The following is a 26,717-nucleotide window of genomic DNA, read 5'->3' on the forward strand; positions in this document are numbered from 1 at the left end:
TTAGGAGGTTTTTCATGCAGGTCCCCACATCTGTACCCTAGAGTTCAGAGTGGGGGAGGAACCTTGACAGGTGTGTACAAAATCTAGCTCTGGACTTTGTTCCTCTGCACTTTTGTCAAATGCTGTAGAAAGTGTGTCTCCAACCACCAAATCTCTCCCCAGTTTGTGTTCAATTTGGAAATCACACATTTGTAACTGAAAAAATAATCTCAGTATTGTTGGGGAATGTTTCCCAGCCCCCTTTTGACAATGGCAATAAGTGGTTTACCATCAGTTTCAGCAACCACAGGCTTCCCATAAATAAAGACTTTTTATACCCCTGGACTAAGGCCAAAGCCACCTTCTCCATTTGAGCATAGTGACACAGATTTTATTAACTTCTGTGACGTATAAACCACTGGTCTCCAGTTTTGACCATACTGTGTAAGAAGACTGCACCAGTGCCCTCCTTGGAGGTGTCCATGGACAACCTCGTTTTGTACTTACTGTCATGGTATCTCAGGTTTGGGGTCTCTAATTAAGCCTTCAGTTTCTCAGATTCTTTATTACGATTTGATGCATGTTCATTGGACTTCTTTGCACAGTAGGACTGGCTCAGGTTGCTGATTTGGATAGCCAGATTACGCACAAATTTCCCTACATAATTCACCATTTGAGGAAATATTTGTCCACCCTCCTTGTCTGTAGTGGCAGGCATGTTGGTGATGGCCTCCACCTTACCATGAGCTACCTGTACCCATTGCTATATTTACTTGTCTCCCACGTATGTTATTTCCATTACATGAAATATACGTTTGTCGTTTGTTGGTTTAGCTTTAGCCTAGCAGCTCTGGAGTTTTGTGTAGAAGCCCCTAGTCTCTTTTGCCAGGGACTCTGTTAGGTCCTGAAATTGTAAGACTGGCTTTTCAGCCTTAGCTCAGTCACAGACTCTTATACAGTTTCGCTTTATTTTTTACCCTCAGGTTAAAAGGATCTCTCTCCTATGCTTTATTTTTACATGGAGTGCAGTATGGGGAACTGTACATTTAAGTGCTTTAGATTTCCAGAAAGCAAGTCTGGAGAAGGGACACCGCAGAAGGCCATGTTCAGTTTTGCAGAGGCAGCTGGGAACTTGCAGATATAGAGTGAAGTGCTGTTTAAATCTCTTTGAGGTATTTTCCATATTTCCAGAGAGTTTCAGCTCTTGTTGAACATTTAGCTGCTCCATTCTTCCTCTCAGGTTATTTTCTTTAAGTTCTATTTACTTCTGGTACAGGGGGATGATCAATAATCACTCAGGGCTCACGGTGCTTGAAGGAGCTTTATTCAGCGAGAGAGTTGCATAACAGAACATGGACTTCCATAGCATCTCTCCCCCCACTTCCTGTCTGGGATACAAAACTGCTTCAAGATACAGTCCCCTATACCACAACAGTGAGGCCCTTTGAACTTGTAGCTTCATTTAACAAATTTTCTTCTTCCCTTCTTTATCACCATCGGCAACTCCACTATTCTCCCTGCTGCACACCTACACCAAAACTGTCACTAAAATCTGTCCATCCCCACACTAATGCCCTACAGACAAGCCCTGATCACCTCACACCTCTGGTACTGCAGCATCCTCCTCCCCCATCTCCTGCCCTAGCCTCCTTCAGTCCATTCATCCAAAGGGTTCCTTCAGAAATTATCTATCTTGCTTGCCACTGTGACCATATCAGACCCTTATTCATATCCTTTCCTTTGCTGGCTTCCTTTCCCCTTCCTTTACACAACAAATTCAAGCCCAATCTCTTCACAATCAGTGCCCTGCATAACTTAGCACTTGCCCGTCTCTCTCCATGCTCATCCTTGCTCTCTTCAGTTCTCTCTTTAGCCAGCCCTTGTGTCTTTCTTCCACCCTCATCTCTGGTTTTTCTTCTATGTATTCTTCTTCCTTATAGCCACCCTCCCTATGCCTGAAGCCTCCTCCTGACTCAGCCTGCTGTGGTCCATCATCTCCTCAAGTCCACTCTGAAAACAGTGGGTCTACCCTAGTCCCCCATCACTATGAAGCACTAAATATTAGCAATCACCATCCTCCATGGAACTAACATGACTCATACTGAACTTCTTCATTCCATCACCTGGTTTACTTACATCCCATCCCCCACAGGCTCCCATTCTGTTCAGATGACAAGCTCTTCCAATGAGGTATCATGTCTCATTTTTGACTGGTAAGCACCCAGCATACATTTGGTGCTGGATGGAATATAAATAATAACGGCAGCGACTTCATCTCCCTCTTCTTATACTTTGCTCCTCTGCCCTCCAACTCTCTTCATTTACAAATCACATCCTAAAACGTCTCTCTTTACTACAGCCTTTACAATGGCATATTTGTTCTTTTGGAGACAGTTCCTTAGCTGATATAAAACCAGAGTAGCTTTGTAGATATCAATGGCGCACAGTTGGCTATATGAACTTCTATAGCGCTACACCAATTTATACTGAGAGAGAAACTGGCCCTAGAATTTAATAAATTCCTTTAGGTTTTCATTGCTATCTATTTTTTTAAGTGGTAACAAGTTGATTATACAGAGTTTCATGTAAAAGACCCACCTCGCTCTTGGGGTTTCCAGTGACAGAATCTACTGAAGAAACACAAGTTTAAAAATAAGGTTTTCTTCGGAACAAGGGATTGGCAGAAGCTGTATGTTACACTGCTGCTTAAACTGCTATGTCAATGAGCTGAGTATTTCACCCCGAGACTGACACCAATTGGCATGGTGCATGGTACCCTGGTTAACCTGATGAATTAACATAGAGCTTGTCATCAACATATTTCCCATCACACTCTTCATATAGTCTCCCACACAAGACTGCAGAAACTCATCATTAATGCAGGCTACCCTCAGCAGCAAGTTCCACAAGCACAGAGCAAGGTGCTGAAAGTCTGAGCTCCCACAGCTGATGACATTACAATATGCAAGGGACATTTAAGCAAGCTTACCCCCAGAGGAATGAGAAAAGCTAGCAGGCATGCTCAGCATGTGCAAAGTAAAAAAGCAACCTTCAGCAGGTGCAGGTCAGGCATATTTTGATAACTGTCCTCTTCAGCCATCACCAACCAGAAGTCAGCAAAAACTTATTTTAGAACTGCAAAAAAGACACCGAGCTAAAGCCTTTGGCTAAACAGTGTGTCGCTTAGGGAGAAGCACATTAAAAATGCACAACTATTTTCTGAAGGCAAAATGCAGACATGCACTTCCCCCTGTACAGCAAGAGCTTACTGAATTATAAGAACTGAGTGTAACGGGGATTTCAAGCTTGGTTATGCCAAATGGCTGGAACTCTCCAAGAGCAGGTAACAACTGGGGTGAGAAGGAAACGCTCTGACAGACCAAGAGACCACCAACTCTAGTGGAGTCACTCCTGGTTGTGACTGACCAGATAGATCGGAATCAGGCCCTGGGAATCAAAGGGAACTATAGAAACGTACAGAGTTTTCTCAAAAAAAATAACCAAAAAAACCCATTCTGCTATTAAACAGAGGACGGTCGTAGCTACGAAGTCCCTTCTTGCAGGCAAGGAATTACTGACCCATATGCCTGATGGGTTTGGCACACTATGTCCCTCATGCCCTCCCCTCCTCAAAAAAATCAGATGCCTCCCCCACAGCCCAAAATACCAGTTCAAAAAAACTCTGTTATACCTCATCCCCCACAAAAAGAGAGAGAGAGAGTGTGTGAACGCACTCACACGCACGTGCATGTGGTGAATGAGAGAATACGTGAGCACACGTGTGTGTTGAAGGGTCCGTGGGCAGGTTAAGGAAAGACAGTTTACATTTTTTTAAAATTATTAAACATGAACGGGCCTGATTTCCCACTGCCCTGTACCTTACATGGTCATTCACAGCTGTACCAAAGCGAGTCCCAGGCCACTAACACATCAGAATGGGGTAGCAGTGTCCACCCACTTGGCACAGGGGTAAATGCTCACATGAGATACAGGGAACTGGGAAAATCAGGTCCTAAAGGCTTTGGCCTCCCCTTAGCTCTGCTCCATGTGTGGTAGGTTTGCTTGTAGCTAGTTTGAAAGGGAGATGCGGAAAAAGCCCCCCCCTTTTGAGCCCCCACCCCAAGCTTCCTGCACCGCTCAGCTAAAACAGAACCCTGATCCAGCTTCTGGTCTTGCAAAACAAAAACAAAAAAAGGAAACAGAAGAAACTCTAGACACATGCTCTAAACACTAGATAAAAGTTCCTTTCCATAATTTGCTGATTATCAGATTCTTGGATATGCCATACTAACCTGTGACTAATAAGTAAGGCTATATTTTAGACAGATATTTTTAGTAAGTCACGGACAGGTCACGGGCAGTAAACAAAAATTCACGGCCCGTGACCTATCCTTGACTATTACTATATACACCTGACTAAAACAGGGGAGGGGGAGGGGGAGGGGCGTGGCCTGGGGTAACCGCAGGTGCTCGGGCGGGGGAGTTGGCAGAGCTGGGGCTGGCTCCCTACCCAGCTTATGCGCTCCACGTGCTGCCTCTGCTCTGCCCCGCCCCAAGCCCCAGTTCTGCAGCTCTGCCCCGCCCCAAGCTCCCAGCTCCAGCAGTCCGGGAACCGTGGCCAATGGGAGCTGCAGTGGCGGTGCCTGCAGGCAGAGGCAGCCCGTGGAGCTAGGAGCTGAGGGAGGGGAGTTCCTGTCGCCCTTCCGGGAACCCCCGCACCAGGTAAGCACCGCCCCATACCCCAGCCCTGCCCCCCACACACACACAAGCTCCTGCTGCTGGGGGCGGGGGGGGGGGGAGCAGAGACTGCCTCAAGCAGCTGGTGCAACTGGCCGAGCTGCCTGAGCTGCTCAGGTGGCCCCCGGGCCAGACACATCAGCCGCTGCACAAGTCAGAGGTCACAGGAAGTTATGGAATCCATGACTTTGTGACCTCTGTGACAAACATGGAGATTTATTGTGGCCAAAAAAAGCATTGTCTATCCCGACAAGAACTACAAGAAGCAGCTATTTAGAAAGAAAGAAAGAAATTGAAGCTCTTGCACATACAGGCACACTGAAAAGTCGAGACACGGAGAACACCGTGTGAGATGACAGGGACGCACAGAAGGCTACCCCAATAGTAGAAATCAGTTCTAGAGGCTCTATCCATCTGAAAAGACACACAGATTCCCACACTGCAATAATAATTATTAGGTGCCTATCCATCAAGTGATGCCTTGGGTCCTTCATGCAGTTGGAATATAAAACAAATCAGGTTGCCATGCTCAATAAAAAAGGGGTTTTAGTCTGATTTTTGAAAGCAGTTATCGCAACATTAAGGTCAGTCTAAGGCAGTGGTTCTTAACCTGGGGTGCACGCACCCCTGGGGGTGTGAGATGACCTTTCTGAGGGTGCAAGAGAGGCCAGATTTTTTTAGAAGATAAATCGTTGAAAATACAAATTAAGCACAGGCACGTAAGTACACCTACTTTGTAATATCAAACCTATGTATTTATTAACATTACACATTTTTTAATGATTACTGTAATATACAAACAGGTTTACAGAACTGACCTACTTCAACAATTTTTGATAAGGGGTGCGAGAACATATTTTGAGAACCAAAGGGGTGCAGGCTTCAGTAAAGGTTAAGAATCACTGGTCTAAGGCCGGGAGCAAATGGGAGCAAAAGTCCATAGAGCTGAAGCCACAACAGAGGCAAAGATATAGATAGTACCCTATTTGACTCCAAATACTCCTGGCTTGAAGAGTTAAGCCTGCAGATCACAGAGGGCAAGATGGTACATAAGGAGTTAGAAGATCAGGAAGATATCTCGAACACAGTCCATTAAATGCTTTAGATGTCAAGACCAACATTTTAAACTACTTTTATCAGCATCAAGTCTGCTATACAGTGGTGTTTATTCTATTATCTTGACAGCTGGTGGCTAAATATTCCTTGGAGTGGGCTGAGCTGTCCATTACGTTGTATTTTGTGCTTTGATGATGAAAGATAATTTCTGTAAAAGCATAGGCATTTCTGGATGGTTTTTAACACATCAAAAGTTTGTGTATCTGGCTTTTGCATCTAGCTTAATCATTCTCCAAGAGTTCTGAACTGGAGGGCTGGGGGATTGTTTTGGTTTTCTTTTTTCCCCTCCTCATATCTATCACTTTCTTTTACCCTCCCCACTCCCCCCCCCTTTTTTTTTAAACACAGTGAGGAGAAAAGAGAGAAAGAAATGTGAAAGAAATTGGTGGGGGAGGGGAGGAGAAAAGGACTTTTATTTTGCCCCCACACTCCCCCCCCCAATTATTTCCTGTGGGTAAACGTAATCAAAAGTGGGAATTTTCCTACTACTGTATTTTGAAATGAAAATTTATTTGAAATTTCAAATAATTTAATGTTTTTAAAAACTTTATTAAAAACCAATTACTACAGTATTAAAAGCGTACCCCAAAAATGACATTTTTCAGAAATAGATTCATTTTTGATTAAACATATATTATAAAAAATAGTCATGGAAAATTAGGTACTGGGTCACTTGTAAATTTAAAATGTCGCAATCTCTTAAAATGTCATGATAGTTTTCAAATAACATTACAATCATACAAATGTTGGACATTTTACTTATTTTTGGGAAGACTTACTTGTTTGCAGAGAGTTTCTTATGCACCACGCATTACCTGCACACACAACATCACCGTTTTGAATGTAATCACCTAACGAGACTGCTTTCCACACACTGTCAGTTTTGTTAATGCTGTGGAGGCTCGAGTTGCGAGGGTTAAGCAACAAACCTTCATCCTGAAAAATGGATCATTTTGTAATAAGAAAAAAGTTCAGAAATACAGTCATCAAATCCATCTGAAAATGAAAATATGAGTGTAAGCACGTCATCTTGCAACAGAAAGTGCTAAACAGACAGACTTCTGCCTTGTCGACCTCATCTGAATCACCCACTAAAAAGTAAACCAAATCGTGGACAAGGCAGTATAGTGATGATTTTTTCGAAATACGGTTTCATCAATTGTGCTAACACAAACCAAGATCCAAAGTCCCAGTGTGGTTTTTGCAGCGAGGTGCTTGCAACAAGCATTTAAAACTGTCCATTAAAAAGCATTAAAAAGTTAAAAAGACATTTAGAAACCAAACATGGGGAACTCGTTGATAAGCCTCTTGAATATTTTCAAAGGAAGCAACGGGAATTAAAGTTAAAGTTGTTAGTCAGCCAACTACTTTGAATGATAAGGCACAAATGGCATCATATTTGGTTGCATAAGAGAAAATGACCCATACAGTTGCCAAAAAGCTTATTCTTCCAGTACCTCTGGATATGGTGCATACAAATTTTTGATGAAAAGTTTTCTGAAAAATTGAGAAGTATTCCTCTCAGTGATAACACAACATCTCGTGATATTACAGAGCATTTGGAAGCCCAGTTTATTACTCAGTTACAGTCAGCCAGGGATTTTGCTATCCAACTTGATGAGAGTACTGATATTTCAAATTGTGCAATGTTGTTAGTTTATGTGAGGTATGTATGGCAAGATGACTTTAGGGAAGATTTGCTGTGTTGTCTGACTTTACCAACAAATACAACAGGAGCACAGATATTCAAAGCACTGCATGACTATGTAGTTGGAAAAATACAAATTGGACTGGGCTAATTGAAAAGGAGTTTACAAGACATGTTGCAGCAAATATGACAGGTAGAAATAACAGAGTGGGGGGGGAGGGGGGAATGATGTTGTTTGGAATCACTGTTTCATTCACTGCAAAGCTTTGGTGTCCAAGGGTATTTCCCCAGATCTTATAGCAGTAATTGAAGGAAGTAGTGAAAATTGTTAATTTTCACTACTGAGCAGCAGGCTTTTTGAAGTGTTAGGCTCAGGAATGGGAGCTGAGCATATTCATTTACCAGTTCACACTGGAGTCACAGGGCAGGGTGCTTACATGGTTGTACAAACTCAGGAATTAGAGTCACATATTTTTTGGGAGAGAAACAGTCTAACTTGGCAAATTTGTTTGACGATGACAGTTGGTTAATAAAGTTGTCATATCTAGCTGACATTTTCTCAAATTTAAATGAACTGAATTTGAAGTTACAAGGAAGAGGCAATGATTTATTTCGACACTCTGAACAGATACAAGCATTCCAAAAGTCATTAGCACTGTGGCAAGCAGAACTGAAAAGTAATTGTCCGAGCTACAACATGTTCCCAACACTGTTACGACACAGAGGAGAACAGCATCAGTGAGGAAAAAGGGAATGAAATGAAGAGTGTCATACAGTTACATCTCGTTGCTCTGACAGTTTTAGTCACTACTTTCCTGCAAAGGGGGTTGAAAAGAAAAGCATTGGGTGAAAGATCCTTCTGCTTTCGAAAAATCCTGAATCAATGATGCAGCTAAACTTGATGCCTGAGCAAGAAAAAGAGCTGCGGTAACTCACCTGTGACAGTGTAACCCACACACCTTCTGGATGTGGTGTTCTGTCCCATTTAGTGGCACAGAGACCACTTAGAGAGAGACATAAAATAAGTCTGCTCTACAGCCTTAGCTAACAGACATAGGGCTTTAGCTCATGTGGTAGAGGCTGATATACTAAGATCCAGAGGCCCCAGGTTCAATACCAACTACCGGGGTCTGTCAGCATTACAACAGCACACTCAAAACATGCCACCACAAGTCATTCAATTTGTCATAGTTTTGGATAACTGTTTTCAAAGAATATCCACTGTTAAGTAAGATTAGTGTTCTGTTGTTACTACAGGTCACAGCTTACACATGCGAACTAGGATTTTCAACTTTGACAAGGCTAACAACAAGAGAAAGAAACCAACTCAACAGTTCATTTGATATGAGGGTAGCACTTTCAGCTTGTGATCCAAATTGGAACGAGATCATGAAAAACAAGCAGGCCCACCTGTTGCATTAACTAAATGAAACTCAACCTGATCGTCTTTTTTACTGTATATAAAAATTTTTCACAAGTAACGATGTCTAATTTTAGTTATTACTTGAAGTGAAGTGGTTAAAGCTAGAATGTATTGCCCTTTATTGTGATTTTATGAAAACTCCAGTCAAAAGATATTTTGTTTTGGGTCATGAGGATAAGCATTTTTCTTCCACTGGGTCATGAGACAAAAAGTTTGAAAACCACTGCTTTATATACCCTCTAGGAGAGGCGTTGATCTCCACTTAAGGTGTGGAATGAAAGAGTAGGGCCTAAGAATTCTGCTAGGCAAACGTACGGCATTCTGCAAAAACTTTAAAGTAATCAAGACATATCACATAAAAGCTAATACAATTCTGAAGGCAAATGCAGTCCTGTCCATGTATGCACAAACTTCTTGTCAGTGGTTAAAGGGCTAGCTGAACCTCTGACCTCTTTCTGGCCTCTCTGAGAGTACCCCATCAGGTGTTAGGCCTTTACCAGTCCTGAGGTGCAATTTCACAGCTCTTACAGAGAGGGGCTGTAGCCCAGGGCCTGATCAATCAACCGTTCTGACCCCGCATATCTGCCTGAGGTTGAGCACCTGTGGTTCCTCCCTTTGGAGACCATGACTCAGGGTATATAGTGACCACACAGCCTTCTTAAAACCAAAGAAGGTTTATTTAGCAACGGGAATATCACATTAGAGAAAAAAGGATTCTAAACAAACCAGTCTGCACTCAAGTCTCTCTCCTAGGCAGGTGCAGCTTCGTCAGACATCCCCCAGTAGGGTGCTGTGTCTCAGGTCTGGTCTACACTAGGGGGAATCAATCTAAGATACACAACTTCAGCTATGAGAATAGTGTAGCTGAAGTCGACCTATCTTAGATCAACTTAGAATCACTTACTTCGCGTCCTTGTGGCGCGGGATCGACGGCCGCCGCTCCCCCATCGACTCGGCTTCCGCCTCTCGCCATGGTGGAGTTCCAGAGTCGACAGCAGAGCAACCTACACTAGACATGATAAATCGATCCCTGATAAATCGATCACTACCCGCCGATCCAGCGGGTAGTGTAGACGTGGCCTCAGTTTGCTTCCCCCGCAACAACAGCCTCTCTTAAGAGTATGTTCCTTTTCATCCTGCCAGAGTTCCTTTGTTCTTATATGTCCATAGGCCTTTTTTCTGTCCTGGACAAAACCAACTAGCTTGCTAGATTAGCTGGAGACTGAGGCAACACATCAAAGCTAATGGTTTTGGCATCATCCCTTAACAGCTCTCAAGGGTTTACTGAAAGATGGCTACCTTGAGCCATTCTTTTCCTTCCTGCCTGTCTTCCAGTCATACAGTAAACATCCCAATAGCCAGACCAGCATACCACATTTGTAAATTATCACAGGGCCGCTCCAAAGCCATCACGGTTGAGTTAAGAAATAGTAACAAATGTTGGAACCACTTAGGTGATGTTATGGATCACAAATAGGTTACAAAATTTTGGTCAAAACTGGCCAAGTAATCAAAAACAAAACGTGCTGGGAATCTCCTGTTTGTGTTTTTCTTGATTTTTTTTAGGAATTTATTGAAGGACTCCCTAAAGTATGCTCAAAATCTCTGGCAGCCTAGTAATTGCTAAAAGGATTAGTCTGTAGAACCAGAAGGAGATTCATCTATAAATGTATTTTTGACAGATCTTGCAACAGCAGCCTCATACTAAACAGGCACATTTGTGATCGAAGATAACCTAGAATGACTTTAATGCAATATGGACCTTTTCTGAATTTCATCAGGAAAACATCTACAAACTCTGGAGAAAACTAATCGCGTCTTGTACTGCTGAGCATGGATTTAAAGCCAACAGAGACCATCAATACAGTATTAAATATATCAGCGTATATGCTCGCAGAGGCTGGTATTTCTACTCCTAAACTTATACAACTGGTTCCCCATATTGAACCAAATTATGCCTTCTCCAACACAGAGCGAACAAAGTGGGGCATAAAAAGGAGAGGCGCACACCCCACAGCACACCCGCTTGGAAAGAGCATCTGCCACCCAGTGCTGGAGAGAGAACAGTCTGCTACTGCTTCCACCAGAAGTAACTCTTCAGAGGGGCATGCCTGAGTAGCCCCAGGGCTACACTTGGAGAAGTGCTGCTTATGTCTGCTACACAGATGTAAGCAAGGGGTACTTCCCTGTGCGCTCCCCTAGCGTTCAGGGACACTAATGCAGCTAGCCATGACTAGATTGCCATAACTCAGTCTATATGGAGCTACACCTTGTAATTATTGTGCAGCTGAGTGCAGCACCCCCATTTATCAAGTGACATTGCAAAGGGCACTGTATGGTGGTGCTGACTATAATCTGCCAAGGGGAATTTAAGATGTAAAATGTGTAGGACCAGGTTACCCAAGAGGCTTCTTCTGTCCTTTAGGCAACATCAGCACCAGAGACACTTTATCTAGCAGCTCCCTGGTTTAAAAGTCTGATGGCTTTTCAGTCAGTTTCCATTGGGTACTTTGGAATTCACTTCCTGCCCTCGGTCTGCCAGAGCTAGACATGCTGCAAATCATTTGCGGTCAGGCACTTGGGGAGGGCTGGGCTAAGGTGGATAAATGTTCAGCTTTCGGGTTATGATGATAGGCCTGTAAGAACAGATTTAAAAATTTTATTAAAGCTCATGTTTAAAATCAAATTTACATAAGTTAAGAAGGAAGGGACTGTACATCTGGGGTCAGGCTTGAGTTATCAGAGGTTGAGTTATCAGAGTTATCAGAGGTTACAGCGGTTACAAGGTTCACAAGATACATACATAGCACATAACCAGCATAGACCCAGGTTGGGGTGCAGGAGTTTTTAAAGCGTCAGTGAATAAGTGATCTCGGGTATGCCACCCATCGAATGTATTTAGAGTCCAAGTCAGTGTTGGTGTAGCGAATAGGTACATGAGGGGGTGCATCCCTTGGTTCGGCAGGGAAGGAAGTGGGTTATTTCTCTGACCGGCAGTCTTGTTCACTCGTTCTAGTACTGACCGTGTCCCATGTTGTGCTCTGTGTCTCTGGAGCACCTGATGGTGTCGGAGACCATGAGCGGTCTCATGAGCCGGGCATAGCGCCAACCGACTCCGCACAGGCACTTCAGTATTTTATTTCTTAGTATTGAGCATGTTAATTATGCTAAAGGGCCTAGAGACTAGGATAGGTGCTTAAAAGTGAAGGGGAATAAAACAATGAAATAAAATAAATCAACAGCTGGAGTATGATCAATATACAAATATCAGTTGGAAGGAAGATCACCTTCTGAGCCCTGTGAACTCCTGCCCCTAAGTAGATGTTCCATACAAAAAAAAGGGTCAACAAGCAGCAAGAGATGCAATGTGGTCCAGTAGATAGGGTACTGGGGTCAGGGACTGAGCTCTCTGGCCTAGTGGTTAGAGCTGGGAACAGGAACCAGTAGACAAGCCAAGGGACAGAGCTGGAGTCAGATGCCAGACAAGGGAGCAGGCTGGAGCAGGAGAGGAACAAGGTAGAAGCAGGTCAGGAGGAAGACTGGGAACAAGGCCAGCACAGAAGAGATGACAAGTTATGGGCGTAAGTACTAAGCGGCCAGCTACCAGCCACTGCTGCTGAGTTAAATGCAGACCTCTTGGCTCTTTGCAGCCAGGTAGGCTGGCCAATCAGGCAATTCCGCCACAGCCCAGCTGGGCTCATTAACTATTCTGAGGCAGCTAGCTCCAGGCTCAGTGGAGGGAACTCAAGCCCACAGATCCTGGCAATTGCCCTGGGCCTCCAGAGAAATGGGTTCTATTCCTAGCTCTGCCATGAACCTGTTCTATCACCTTATGCAAGTGCTTTGCCCCTCTGTTTTTCCTCCCACCCCTTTGTCTTTCTTGTCTATTTAGACTATGAGCTCTTCAGAGGAGGGCCTTGCCCTTGTAACGAGTTTGTACTGGGCGTTGCACAAAACAGGCCCCCAAATAATAAAAAAGAGAATTTCAAAAGCAGGAGGTCCCAACCCCATTCATTCACAGATTTCAAGACACATGCAAGCTTGATCGAACAGCTGCTGACCTGACACTGTTATTGGACTCTGACTGGTTGCTTTTCTGCCGGTACTTAGGACAGCTAGGCAGGCAGTGAGCAGGCAGATGCAAGGGAAGCACCAGAAGGAATGATGGTTTTCGTACACGTCTAGTACAAATTAGTAGTAGTAAATATTTATATCATGGTAGAACACATAGGGCTCACTCTGCATCACGGCCCATTGTACAGACACAGAACAGAGACAATACCCGCTCAATGGCTTTCAGCCTAAAGACACAAACAAGGGTAGGGGACTTGGACCCAATATATGGGCAAACGATAGGGTAGAGCACTGGCACAGATTTGTAACATGTATTGTAGTTCTTGGTTGGTGTAGTTTTTTAAATAACTGGGGTTACAGATAAGGAGGAAAGGAATAGGAAAAGGGAAAGAAAGTACTAAGTAACTTACAGCATTAGCAAAACTAATGCGACTCCCAAAGCTTTATGGGGAAGCAGAACAAGTGGGAAAGTACTATGCCTTGTCAAGCTGCTGTAACATCCACTGAGTGGACATGCTCACTTCCAGGCACCCTTTTTTTTTTTGGGGGGGGGGGGGGGGGGGGCAAATAAAATGCTGCTGCTGAGTGAGGCCATCCCTCACCCACTTTTTCATCTCACGAAAATCATGCTCTATTTTAATCCAACATTTCTGCAGATCCCTAGATAAAATTGTTCTCAAGAGGCTATATTAAAGATGCACATTGTGGGTAATCCGAGGGGAAGGCCAGAAGCAGCAGCTCTGGAAGAAAAGTCTTCTCCCTCTCGCCTATTAAATCTAAGGGAATCTGTCACCAGGTAGATTTGGATAATAGAGAGTCTTGACATCTGCACAGAACAAGGCAACATTATCCACAGGGAGTTAATTCACCGCTGTAAGTGTGGAAGCTTAAGCCAGAGGCAATGCAAATGTTAGTTCCTGACTCGTAATGCCCACTGTTCTGTATTTCTGCTAGATGCATAACCAATTCTGGAGGCATGTTCTTGCTGACCAAAGAGTGAAACAGACCAATTAACTCACTTGCCTAAAAGAATGAACCTCCAAAACTTCCCTGATTAAAGTAACCAGAGTTCCTAGACAGGCTTTTAAAAGGAGAGACACAAGGAGTTTTAATTCCACCAGAAGAAAGGGGGCTCAGAGTTCCTTGACAATGAGTAGTTGCGTGAGTGCGTGTCTGTTATTTGGGACTCCTGAAAAGCACCAAGCAGGGATCGACAGAGCGGCGTTCAGTGACTCTGTTCTTTTCCCTCTGTTGGTGTCCACAAGTCTGTTCATTTGCCCCAGCAGTACTTGCTTGTGCAGGGAGCCACCACCTGATCTTCTGTTGTACCTTATCTGCATTGTATTTCAGAATGCTAAGAGAGATCGTGAGTTGGTTCGGATCCCCTCCATCTGCTGCCAACACCTGGTATGTCTCTCGTGCATCAGATACCAATAAGGAAAACCCTTTGCTTCCCCGACGTCTAGTTGGGAATCAGAGTGGATAAGCCAGAGGAAGTGTTGGTTGGTTAGGGGTGCATCTGGAATGGGTAGCAGAGTTGCTATGTGCCCAGCTGACCTCCACTGTGAAGGTGGTACACATGGAGAGAGGCTGCTGATTTATCACACTCTCCAATAGTCTTCAGACTAACAAGGGCCCAGATTGCAAGAACTAAAACGCATTTGTATCATGCTGTGCTTTTCTGTTCCCACTATTGATTGAGTGGTGACTGCACTTATCACCCGCTTTTCGGAGCCGAGGAGACCTGCAGCTCCCATTGTCTTGAAGTCATCGGTGCTTTCAAGCCGTAATCTAAGAACAGCTTTGAGACTAGCACTTAGAAGAGCATTGTGGGTATGTCTGGCTTCCTACTTGGTTTCACCTCCTGTTCCAAGAATGCTGTCTGTACATGACAGAGTTACTTTCCTACGTTGTTGGCAAAGATACATGTACTGCGTATAATTGAAACACTGGCTCTTCATGAACCTTTTCTACTATATACCCAGGAGTCAGTTATTTTCAAATCAAGGCTTAATAAACCATGTCTATTATTGCTTGTCCCCTGCCATTAGCATGCCGATCTTCTGTGTACAGCAGCACTTATTTACAACTGAGTCATGAATCAAATAACTTAAAAGCTGTTTTCCAGCTTATCCTTCAGTTCCCTACTGACAACCTTGGCAAAAAGAGAATTTAGTCATTGCCACGGTTGTTGTTCCCAGCCATGGTTCAGCAGCTACACTGAATGCTGGACTAAGGGATGAGGGTCAGGAGCAATAAAATATTTCCTCCTGGTTTGAGACAGGATAGTAGTGGCCAGGAGCTGTCTGGCTCATGGGACAGTCAGAAGAGAATTATTAGGCTGTATGACCAACTCTCTCACCTTTTTCCAGATGTCTGAAGTGCCTTTGACCTTAATTTCACAAAAGACCCCTTTGTCCATGGCTTTCATTTTCCCAGCTATCACAGGAGTGTCACATGGCTGTTTAAGTGGAAGAGAGCATGCGTATTTCTAGAGATAAAACAAAAAGGGAAAACTGCATTTCTCAACACTGGAAGCACTGAATCAACCTTTAGTTCTAGCTAAACCTGGTGATGGAGGATCTAGATTTGCAGCCTATTGTGCAAACTCATTTTTACAAACCTCACTCTGTGAGGCTTTCTATGATTCGAGGCCTGCCTCTCACCTTATGCAACATCCCAGCAGCTAAGCCCACTGAGGCACTTCTGCTTCCAGTCCCTAGATCCGGTAGTCTAGGCTGCAGATACGAGCCTTTGCCCCGGAATTTACTTCACCTCGGCAGTCTATTGAAGTCCAATCTGTTGACCTTCAGACTATGGTTCAAGGACTTCTGTTTTCAAAGACTTTTGCCTAAGTGAGCAAGTGTATTTCAGCTCAGATCTGGGGGTCCCATCTTGGCCCTCAATATAGCCCCTTCTCATCACTCCATTGAAACAAAGGGCCTATAAAACTGCCCTAAATTGGCAACTGATTATTTTCTCAGCCTGGGGGAATCCCCAATTAGATTAAAGCTGGGGGAGCCAGCCTTACATCCACTTTTCTTGAGCCCCTCTATAGGTGGTGTATCAGGAGTATGCCTTGCAGAGAGACGTTGAGCAGCTTTGAGGCTGCTCTAACTTCCACTGGGAGCCAAACTGACTCCAGACTGCCCCAGAAATCAGGGAAGAACAGAGATGGCATGCAGTCACATTTGCTCCCCTTCCTCAGGTTCTGCGCTGAGCAGAGTTACACCAAAAAGCTGGGCGGCCCTGGATATGGAGCAGGGGGGAAAGTCTTCTTTGTTAGCATTGTTTTTCATTAACATGCTTTCTATTGTGATTTGGAATTCCTGTACCTGTGCTCAGAGAGGCTTCCAAATATCTCAGAACAAATAAATGAGACTTATTTATTTGGTTTCTTAGTGCACAATCAAAGGGAGGACCCAGGCCCACCCTCTACTCCGGGTCCCAGCCCAGGGACCCTATAGATAGCAGCCAACTGCAATATCCCTTTAAATAAACTGTGTTGTTGCTATAATTCCCTGGGCCACTTCCCCATGGCTCCCACACATTCTTCACCTTTACTTCAGGGCCAGGGCCAGGGCCAGGGCCTTGCCCTTGTGGAGTCCCAGCAACCAGCCTGGAGCATCATCCACCCTCCTCTAACTCTAGCAAGGAACTGAACTCACCTCACCATGGCCCTGCAGCTCCTCTTATACTGACCTGCTGGGCCCTGATTGGCTGCTTCCCACACAGCCTCTCTAGGCAGCTTGGAGGACCTCTCTACTGCCCTTTTGTGGGGCAGGATGTAGCAGGACCACAAGGCCTCCAGCAGGGGGGCTCAGGGCGTAATCTACCCATCACACTACAGTAAATCCTGAACACAGTTTTCTGCTAACAAAGACAAAGAACAGATTACAGTATTGATATGACAAGTTTCTACAAGTGATGTTTCTTGTATTGCATGTCCAAGACTGGTCTGCTGCACTGCTCATTACCCCTCTCTCCTCTGAATAATACTAGTGTCATAAGAATCATAAATGCCCTCTGTCATTCTGCAGAATGGAGCAAGAGCAGCACACAGTAAGATGGAGCTAGCCTGGCCAATGGTCGTTCACCACCTAGGTTTATATCAGCATACAAGAAGGCTGCAAGGCATTCCTAGCAGTGTTTAATATTCTGAATAGCTCTTTGGTGGCAGACAGGAAAGAAGCAAAAAGAGGGACTAAAACAAAAGAAAGGAGCTAAGCGGATAATTGAACGGATACGGAGGCCGAAGACTTTCCTACCTTACTCGCAGAAATTTTCACGGAAGCCTCAAGAATAGGATTTTAATGCTTGCAAAGGAGTCACACATTTTTCTCACTAGTTGTTGTCTCCTGACAAAGTGATTGAAGTGCTAGCCTCATGCAACTGGAAGAGAAATGAAGCACATATATATAACGTTAATATCTTCTACAATGATGCCCGACTGCACCTTGTATACCGGCACATTAATTAGTTACTTCCAGAAAACTGAGATGTGAGGTTTGCTGTGTGGGTGTAAGTGAAGTAGACTGGAGTAGCAAGTTTAAAAGAGACAGGGGGAAAAAAAATCCAAGAACTCAACCAAGAAGCTGTCTGGAAAAGTCGGAGTGAAGCTCTAAATACAGTAGGTGGATGATTCACTAATGAATGGAAGGCGCATTTTGACAGCTTGGGCTGCCATCCACGTTCATTTGTTTCCAAGCCTTCAGTTTGCCAACTGAAGAGGCTGAGAAATAATAGGTCCCAAACAAATATTTCTAAGGAAGCACAATGCCCATTATCACTGAAGGAGAAAGTATCTGCGCATTTCAAAGAAGAAAAAAAAATTTTGAGAGCTGCCAACTTTGGCCAGTTCCAAACGACACAGGAAGGAGCTGTTAAAATTCAGTAAAAGAAAGAAGCAGAGTACTGTTAGAGAAATTCAAACTAGATGCCATCATAAATAAATAAATAAAATAGAAGTAATAAGTGAAGGATGTTTATTTCGCAGAGAGATGATTTGATGGTCGACTCTGCTACAGACTCAGCCTCTGAGATGAAAAGCACTTTGCGTGGTGGTAGAACATGAAAAGCAAGTGGGATAACGAGAAGCAGTGCATAATAAAGCAAACAACAATAAATAAAACGATGCACAGCTAATCTCTCATTGACCTCCTCATATTGACAAACCTATCAGCTAAACTGGTCCTGGGTTCAATTTTCCATCTTTACTATAGACTTCCTGTCTGACCTTGAGTAAGTCACTTAGACCCAGATCCTCAAAGGTATTTAGAAGTTAAGTGCCTAACTACCTTTGCGGTTCTAATCGGGTCTTAGTCTGTCTGTGCATCTGTTCCCCACCTTCCGCCTGTATGTTGTATTTCTCTCTCCTAAACTTGTCTAGTTCAGTTGTAAGTTCTTTAGGGCAGTAACTGCCTCTTACTATCTATATCAGCTGAGTGCCTAACACAACAGTACCTTGCTGCTGGGTTGGGGGCTCCAGGTGCTTCTGTAAAACAAAGTAATAAGGAATAAAGGGTGCTTGCCCAGCTGTAATGCAGGGTAGAGTTTTTGCCCTCCAGTTCTGAAAGATATTTTGGGTCATGGTTTTAATTTATGGGAATACACAAACAAAAAGGCAACTGTCATTTATAGGGAGGCTTCCTTGTTATAAATCCTTTCCCCCAGCAAATAGCACTAGGAGTTGTTTCAAAAGTAAATCCCAGCTTGCTTTTGCGAATATCTTGTCTCGCATGGAGTCCTATTCAGCAAAATATTGGTGTTACATGGCTATGATCACACTGGGTGTCACTATAATTCAGGAGCTGGATTGTCCTCCTTCCCCATACCCACTGCAAGCCAGCCCTAAGCACAAAAGCACAACGTCTCCTCAGTTCCCTACCGTGACCACCTGATGAATACTACTATGCTGGAAGCAATCTGCAGTGCTGTCGTAGTATGCAGCAGAGGGTGCCACTGGGTGTCAGTCCCAGAGCTAAAGGGCGAACATGCACTAGCAGCAAGAAGTGTGTTTCCAGCTCTCTTGCTGCACAAGAGCAAACTGCCCACCCCCAAAATATGCCACGACAGGATTTGGGGAGGATGCAGGAAATGGGCCATCTGGCCACCTCCAAAGAGCTGGGATGGGGAATCAGAGCAGCTAGCCTCCCACTAAAGAAGCTGGAGGAGAGATTATAGGAAGCTACCTAGAAGAGAAATAAAAGGGAATCTGGACTCTTTGAAGGAATGGGGTCCTGTCAGAGGGCAGGAGGGTCTCATACTGATCCTGGTCATCTTTGAGGTTCTCAAACTTTGTCAAGGTTTAAATTCTCATTCACTTATCAATATTGGATGCATTTATCAATGAATAACGACAACTGAAATGTAGCTGCAGTGCTCGGCATGCAGCTGAGAGAAGGCCACACTGATTTGGGGAGCTGCTGATAAACTGACCTGATATGCTTTGCAATCATGGGTGCAGTTTGAGGGGCAGGAGGGGCATTGCCCCCCACAACTGCAAGCCCTGGGCAGGCACAGAGTTTTCCCCTACATGTGCTGTCCTGTTGGCCTGACTGGAGCTCCCCCCGCCCCCCAATATTGAAGTCGGACTATACCTATGTTTACAATGTTCATTTCAATTCCTTCCTCATACACTTAAGGGATTACAGTATGAAGTAAGATGCATTTAAATATTATTTACTTTGCAGTACTTCAATAGCACCTTCCATCCAAGGATCTCAAAGTGCCTTACAAACATTAATTAATTAAGCTTCCTTAGGAGATAAGTTGGTGCGATCATCTCATTTTAAAGACAGGGAACCTGAAGCGCAGAGTATGATTGTTCAGCCCAACTCACACTGATGAATATTCACGAGTAGTCTTACTGACACCACTACGACTAGTTGTGTGAGAAAGGGTTGGATCTTAATGCACTGAGCCTCTGCTGGCTGAACTAAAACACCCAGCTCTCTTAACCAAAACTGTAGCAGCCTCAATCTCTAAATGGCCTAGCCATGACCAGAGGAAGACAGAGCCACACCATGTGGGTATGGCTTACAATTAAGTGACTTGCCCAAGTCAGTAGCAGAGATATCACAGAGAAATAGAATCCAGGACTCCTCACTTCCAAGGTTATGGCTCAGCCATCTTTCCTCCGCAAGCTATAACTTTTCAAGGTAAATTCATTAGGGCAAGGAGAGAGAAAGAACAGAATGTGACTTGCATATCCCACTGGGAAATCATCTTTTAACTTGAGCACATGCATCTCAGCTGGAATCTCTGAGGAAGAATAAATAGGGAACCGACCCAATGGCTTTTCTGCACTCACTTTTCTCATTCCAATGGGGCTATAAGAATTTAGATGGGCTCAGAGTAAAAAGCAAGCTTAAAAAACAAAGTGGCTGTGTTATACCAATAAAATAAAAACCAGCAGGATCTTATTAAAGGGGATAAGGCAAAATGCCACATTTATTGTGAATGCAGAAAGAATCATAGTAAGCAGTTAGTTATAGCTATAACATTCCATTCAATTTCATATTTATTCACACATTCATTCATACACACACACAGAGGTTCTGCAAGGTTGTTATCATAGTTACCAGTCCTGAATGTAGCTTGAGTTTGTGGCTTGGGTTCGTAGCTTGTGGCGGCTAACTGGCCAGGAGAGCCGGGCACAAGGAAGAGCTGGGTCTCTGCTGGGCATGCACCAATGCCCTTCCATGTTGGCACCAGAATGTTACCCTCCAAAGTCTTCCATCACACCCATCCTTTTTGTAGGCTTTAGTTTGAATCCAGAGTCTATAGGTCTTGCTGTGTCACGCTGCCTCTGGGTTCGGTGTGATTGATCACCTGTCAATTGCAGACATGATTTTCAGCCCTGGACCTGGCTTTGATGTTTCTTCAATTGTACTTTTGTTCTTTTATTTTGAGGGTGGACTCCTCTTACTTTGTCAGGGCTGTTGTCTGCATCTTCAGCCGTTGGGTGTTTACACTTTATTTCATCAGGACAGGCTGGGGCTGGAGGTTAATTCCATCATCCATACATACCTCATTCACACATCTGAATTAAACTAATAAGATTACAGCAGGGTTTTGCAAAAATGAAGGTTGCAGCAAGCTTTTACAAAATGGAGTGAGCATTTTAAAATGGAGTTGGAGAAGTTACAATATAGACAAGTATAATGAATGACAACCAGTGAGCAGAAGTTGAAACAGTGTAAGTTTCAGCAATTTAAGCAGCAATTGGATTGAAAGTGAAACTCAATTAGCCAGTTATTGGGGTACCTGGTTTTATGAATGCATGCAGTTTCATTCATAAAACTTTACTTATGAAGTTATATTAATAAAGTGAAAAATTAAAAACAATTCCATTGATCAGTTCTACAGCTGAAGATGGTCAAACTGAGCTGCCAGCAGACATCATTGCTGGAAAGCTGAGATGCCATTTAAATAACATGGCCGGGCTGTGATCTTACAATGAACTAGATTTCTTTTTGGTGTGGGGAAGTTGGAACCGAGCCAGACTGCAAGTGAGTCCACACAAGCGACAACATGAGGAGAAACAAAGGGGTTGGAAGTCTATGAAAACGACACACTACCTCCTACTCTCTCCAACAAATGGCAGATATTGCCATATCTTTAATACGCCTACTAGAAATGCTACTTGAAATAGGTAAAAGCATTAGGACAGTAGCTATGGCAGCAATAAGCATTTTCCTTAGAAGACTTGCCAGTTTCCCAGGAAGTGCTGGTTTTGTAAAGTTGACTGAATTTAGGAAGGGTTACTCCCCGATAGAAAAGGTTGTTTCTTAGTCTCTTTAGTGCAACTCCTGCTTTATTATCTCCTTTTCTGTTATTTTATACTTGACCTGCAATTTTTAAGTGACATAAACAAGAACAACCTTATCTTCAAATTACAAGCACCTTGAAACAAGACCCATTTTTAAATCTGAAGTAGTTTTAGATGTTTGTATCAAATTAAATCAAGAACCTTATATTAATGGATTTATATGGATTCCTGCTGCCTAAATTTCCAGTGACTAGAAAGTTGAACAACAAAGATTATATTTTCTATGTCTAATAATTTTATACACACACAATTTTTATATGTATGTAAAAATGGACATTGCCTCAAAGCCAGTGCATTCCAGTGGAGAATTCAGTCCCTTTAGTAAGTAGTCTTAGACATGTATCTTTGATGGTATTCTGATCCCCTATGCATGTTTTGATATCACTTTTTATCTTGGATTTTAAACTCTTCAACGCAGGAGCTGTGTGTTTGTACAGCGCAAACACAATTTTGCCCCAACCAGGATGCTACTGAAATAGAAATATTAATGTTTCTGGGAACAGGGCTGTTCTTATGAATTTCACAGGCTGCATCATTCATGATGTTCCATTACTTAAAAAACAAAAAGTATTTTAAGAAATTGACATGTCTGAAGAACACCGATAAGGCAGGAGGTTGAGCTGATAGATGAGCATTAACCTGACTCACTTAACCAGCTTAATATTTGTAAATTTTGACATAATTACTGATTTCCTCAACAGATTTAAAGTCTAAGTTTATCATCACATTAATCCAATTTCATGCCTAGAACAGAGCAAGCACAACAGAATGTCTTTTGTAACCTTCTGATATCATTAATTATTGCTACATTGGGAGTTACCGCATGGAACAAACAGGTTTTTAAATAGAAATCATTTGTCTCTCAGCAGGGAGACTCAACAGTTTTATTTCCTTCAACTCAAAGCCATATTCGAATAATCTAGTTTCATGGTGATCCTCCCTTGATGACCCCCAAGTCAATGGTGAAATCCCATCTATTTTGTCTGTGGATTGGTCCAATTTGCCACCTGTAGTGGGAGGTGTCTATTTCCTCTCCTAATTGTGCAGGAAGGGTTTTCGACATGTTAAGGTCATTCTTTCCTCAAGATCTGGGCATTTGGTCAGGCTTCCTGGTGATTTTCTGCAAAAGGAAATCCCCTAACTCATTTTAAAAAATAGATTAATTGACCAGTTCAGAAACAAGCTGCCCCAGGACCCAATAAACTTTACAAAGAATACATTCCAATTACGACTGGGCTCAGCATGATCCCGATAAGTAAGCCAGCATTCCTAGGCATTAAGATGCTTTTTTCCTACTTTTACGCCATTACCTTAACTCTTTCCCATCAGTTATGGATTGACTAGCAGTTGGTGTTTTCCATTCAACTCCCCTTACCATGATCCAGTGGGTTAAATGAAGCTGACCGATGGTCTACTGATCTTTTCCTACCTCTGGCTTGGCTCTGGCATAGGGGTTAGCCACACTTTCTCTTCTACAACACCCAGTCCGCAGTCAGAAAAAAGAAGCCAGATCTCAGGCTGGGAGATGGAAGAGGGAAAGTGATCTTCTCACAGCAGAAACATCTGTTGGAGCAGTTTGCTGGCAGAGCGTAGCTGCAGGTCCCTTCACTATGTGAGAGGGTTGGAGGGATGCGGGAGTCCTTGGGTAACAAGCATAATTGCAAAAGCAGGAGAAGAAAATAAGAGGCAAGTATCAACCAAGGGGGACAAAGAGAGAGGCTTTTGGCTACTACCAAGACTATTATTATTTATTATTTGCATTGCTCCAGGGCCCCATTGTGGTACGCACTGTACAAATATCTAACAAAGACACAGTCGCCGATCTAAAGCCCCACGGTGCGTAGCACTATGCTATAGACCATTGTCTTGAAAAGATTCTTATTGAATGTCAGAATGTGTTTCATAAATTAGGGTTTGCTTTTATTCTACCCAAACTGCCAGGGCCTGACCCCACAAAGTTTTATGCATGCAAAGTCTTTGCTCAGGCAAGCTTGTTCATCTGAAAATGTTAAATGCATGAATAAATATTTACACTAAGTACAAGAAAGATTCCTCGTTTCCAATCATAGCAATGGAACAGTTTAGTCATCAGACTGGTCATTCACGTGCATTTTCACACCCACCGTGTAACTGCTGCAACTGTAAGTGCACATGCCTTTGTAAGGAGTATATTCTTGACAATGTACACCTAGATCTACTTCTGCCAAGATCTAAAATATTGTTTTGATACATTTATTACACCCAGCCTCCACTACAATTTCTTAGAGGGACAGGGGACAGGAATAGCTGTAATTATTGTTGTCAATCAAAGCTTCTCTCAAGTCTTCGGCTTTATTGTTCCAATAACTCATTTTTACCGGTGGCAAATGTCTCCAACAAACACCAGAGCCTAATTTGTAGTTTGGTTCCCTTGTCATTTTCTGAGTCATCTTGGTGGAACGCTGTGAGGCAAAAGATTAGTTGGCGGGGGGGTGGGAGTTCATCTTCACTTTGTTTGCATCTAAGGGCTGTTAAGAAGTTTGGTATGACATTTAGTTTCAATAATAAAAGATATTACCTCCCCCACCTTGTCTCTCAATTAGTTTCAATAGCACAGATATATCCAAGGTACATTGCAGGTACCTGAGGTGCGATGAAATACAAGATTTTTAATACAAAGAGAATATACAATATATTGTTCCAAATTCAGCCCAGCGCAAGCAGGTGCAACTATTATTGGGGTCATCGGAATTTCAGTTGCTTACCCCAGTGCTGAATTTACCCCTAGAAGAGTAAATTCTTCATCAGCAACAGGGGGCTTAGATTCTGATTACACATACACTGGTGTAAATCAGAAGCAACTCCACAGACAACGTTGCAAAACCAAAGATAAGAATCAGCCCTCTGACAGCGAAGTCACCCCGCCCTAAAGACAAACATGATGCAATGTTGATAAATTATGCAGATTTATAGGTAATTGACAGTTTCTTCATCAGACTCTTAATCGGGTGTCACGAAAAGGTGCTAATGTAATTAGGGATGAGATATGGATTAAGAGGAAAATATCACAACCTGACTCTTATTATAAGACAGTCCTTACTCTATAGTCGCCAGCAAACTGCTCCACGCTTCTGGTAGCATGACATTTGCTAAAGCAGAAGTCTCTTCATAACTCTCTGTAGTACTATACAGCACATTGCCATAGCTGCTCTTCAAAAGGCCATATTTATCCCCTGGGAAATATAGCTGTATTAATATGACATTTTGTCACAAATTAATCTTAAATGGGGGTAATATTTCTGACACAGCACTGAAACTGGCACTAAAGGCAGTCCAGGTGGTTAAACTGGCAATATCCTGTAGCACACTAGACTCCCCCTGGATAATACTGTGCTATGGGAGAATTACCAGTGTACCAGGGCTCCATGTATGGGAAGCACCACACAAAAATATTTAAACTACAGACATACAGGTTCCCTTGCTCTCCCAGTCATATCTTATTATTTGTATTATGATAGTGCCTAGGACCCCAACTGAGATCAGGCTTCCATCATGCGAGATGCTGTACAAACAAAGAATAAAAGGACAGTCCTTCTTTGAAAAGTTTATAAATTAAATGGACAAGACAGACAATTGATACCTGATGATGATGGGCTTCAGGACAGGAACCTAGATAGATCATTTTTAATCTGTTGAAAAACTAATTTTTCATACAGCACTATGAAAAAAGCTATATATTTTTATATACCATTGGACCAGTGTATTTTAAGTACTATTGGACAAATCCAAGGACGACTAAAGCAATTCCTACTCCTTCCCCTTCTGCTGTGGAAGACAACTTACACTGGCTTTGCACACTCATGATTGCCACACCAAATAAGATAACACTACCTTCCCTTTTATAACCATTTCCCAACCCATTTGCACCCACCATGTAACCTACACTGTCATAAAACTCTGGTGAATTTACACCAGGGGTGAATTTAGCCTACTCTATCCATTTCATCCCTGCTGATTTCACAGATCAGATACTCTCCTGACGTAACTGGCAGTAGTGCTCAAGTAATGTGCTTTTGGCACCTCCACACAAACCTTAACTCTTCCTCACCATTTGCATATGTCCTCATTGTTTTGCTCTCCCATCTTACTTGGTTCAGTCACTACTACAAATTCCTAATCTCTATCTGCTGACAATCCTAAATTCCCTTCTGAATGCGGAAGATAGGCTGCAACACCAACCATCAGCCATAAGGTGACATATGTATGCAAGAATGAAATCTGCACTCTTCTGATCCGATTAATATCCATCTTCCGGATGTGCCATAATACCGTGGTCCAGCCACTCATGGTAGTTAAAGATCTCATGGCACTTTTTTGCAAGAGTAGTGGGTATTATTAATTCCAGGATCCTGGCCAAATTCCAGTTTGGGTAATTACATTCTGCCTCACTAAAATTCCCCCTGCAGTTTGAATTGGAGAACTTATATCCTTCACTTCCTCTTCTAACAACTGCAGCGTAGTGTCGCTGGTGGTGAATTGCCAACACATTACATCCCAGAGGTGGCTGTATTTCAGGGGTGGGTGAGCTGAGCCTGTACGTATACATTCCGTAAAATGCCTTGGGACCCATTAGACAGAAGTGCACAACATGTGACCTGCACAGCCATAAAACATGGCCCCAACCTCAATGTAAAAACTGCAGACCCAGAGCAATGCTGATCAGCTGCAGGATTTTATTTCTGGTGAATGCAGCCAAGATGAAATTTCTATTAATCTGTCAAGGAAGAATTAAATATTGCCACTGCACCCAACCCCCATACGCTGGACAAATGGGTTTTGCGGGTGAAAATTTTATCCCCTGCTCAAGCAGGTGTTAGAATCCATCACCTGTGAGCATGAAAGTATTAATGGGAAACTACATCAGTACA

The 26,717-nt window shown here is 43.2% G+C and overlaps 1 protein-coding gene across 1 annotated transcript in view; it reads right to left on the reverse strand.

The window, feature by feature from the left end:
• Window positions 1-26,717, reverse strand: part of LOC142073335 (uncharacterized) — a 145,954-nt gene that overhangs the window by 102,105 nt on the left and 17,132 nt on the right. The window contains exons 3-4 of the mRNA XM_075132771.1: window positions 15,340-15,468; window positions 6,648-6,768 (exon numbers count right to left, since the gene is read on the reverse strand). Coding sequence (XP_074988872.1) covers window positions 6,648-6,768; window positions 15,340-15,468 — 250 coding nt within the window. The remainder of the gene's footprint in view (window positions 1-6,647; window positions 6,769-15,339; window positions 15,469-26,717) is intronic.

This window comes from Caretta caretta, chromosome 10, assembly GCF_965140235.1.
Source record: "Caretta caretta isolate rCarCar2 chromosome 10, rCarCar1.hap1, whole genome shotgun sequence".
Classification (NCBI taxonomy): domain Eukaryota; kingdom Metazoa; phylum Chordata; order Testudines; family Cheloniidae; genus Caretta; species Caretta caretta.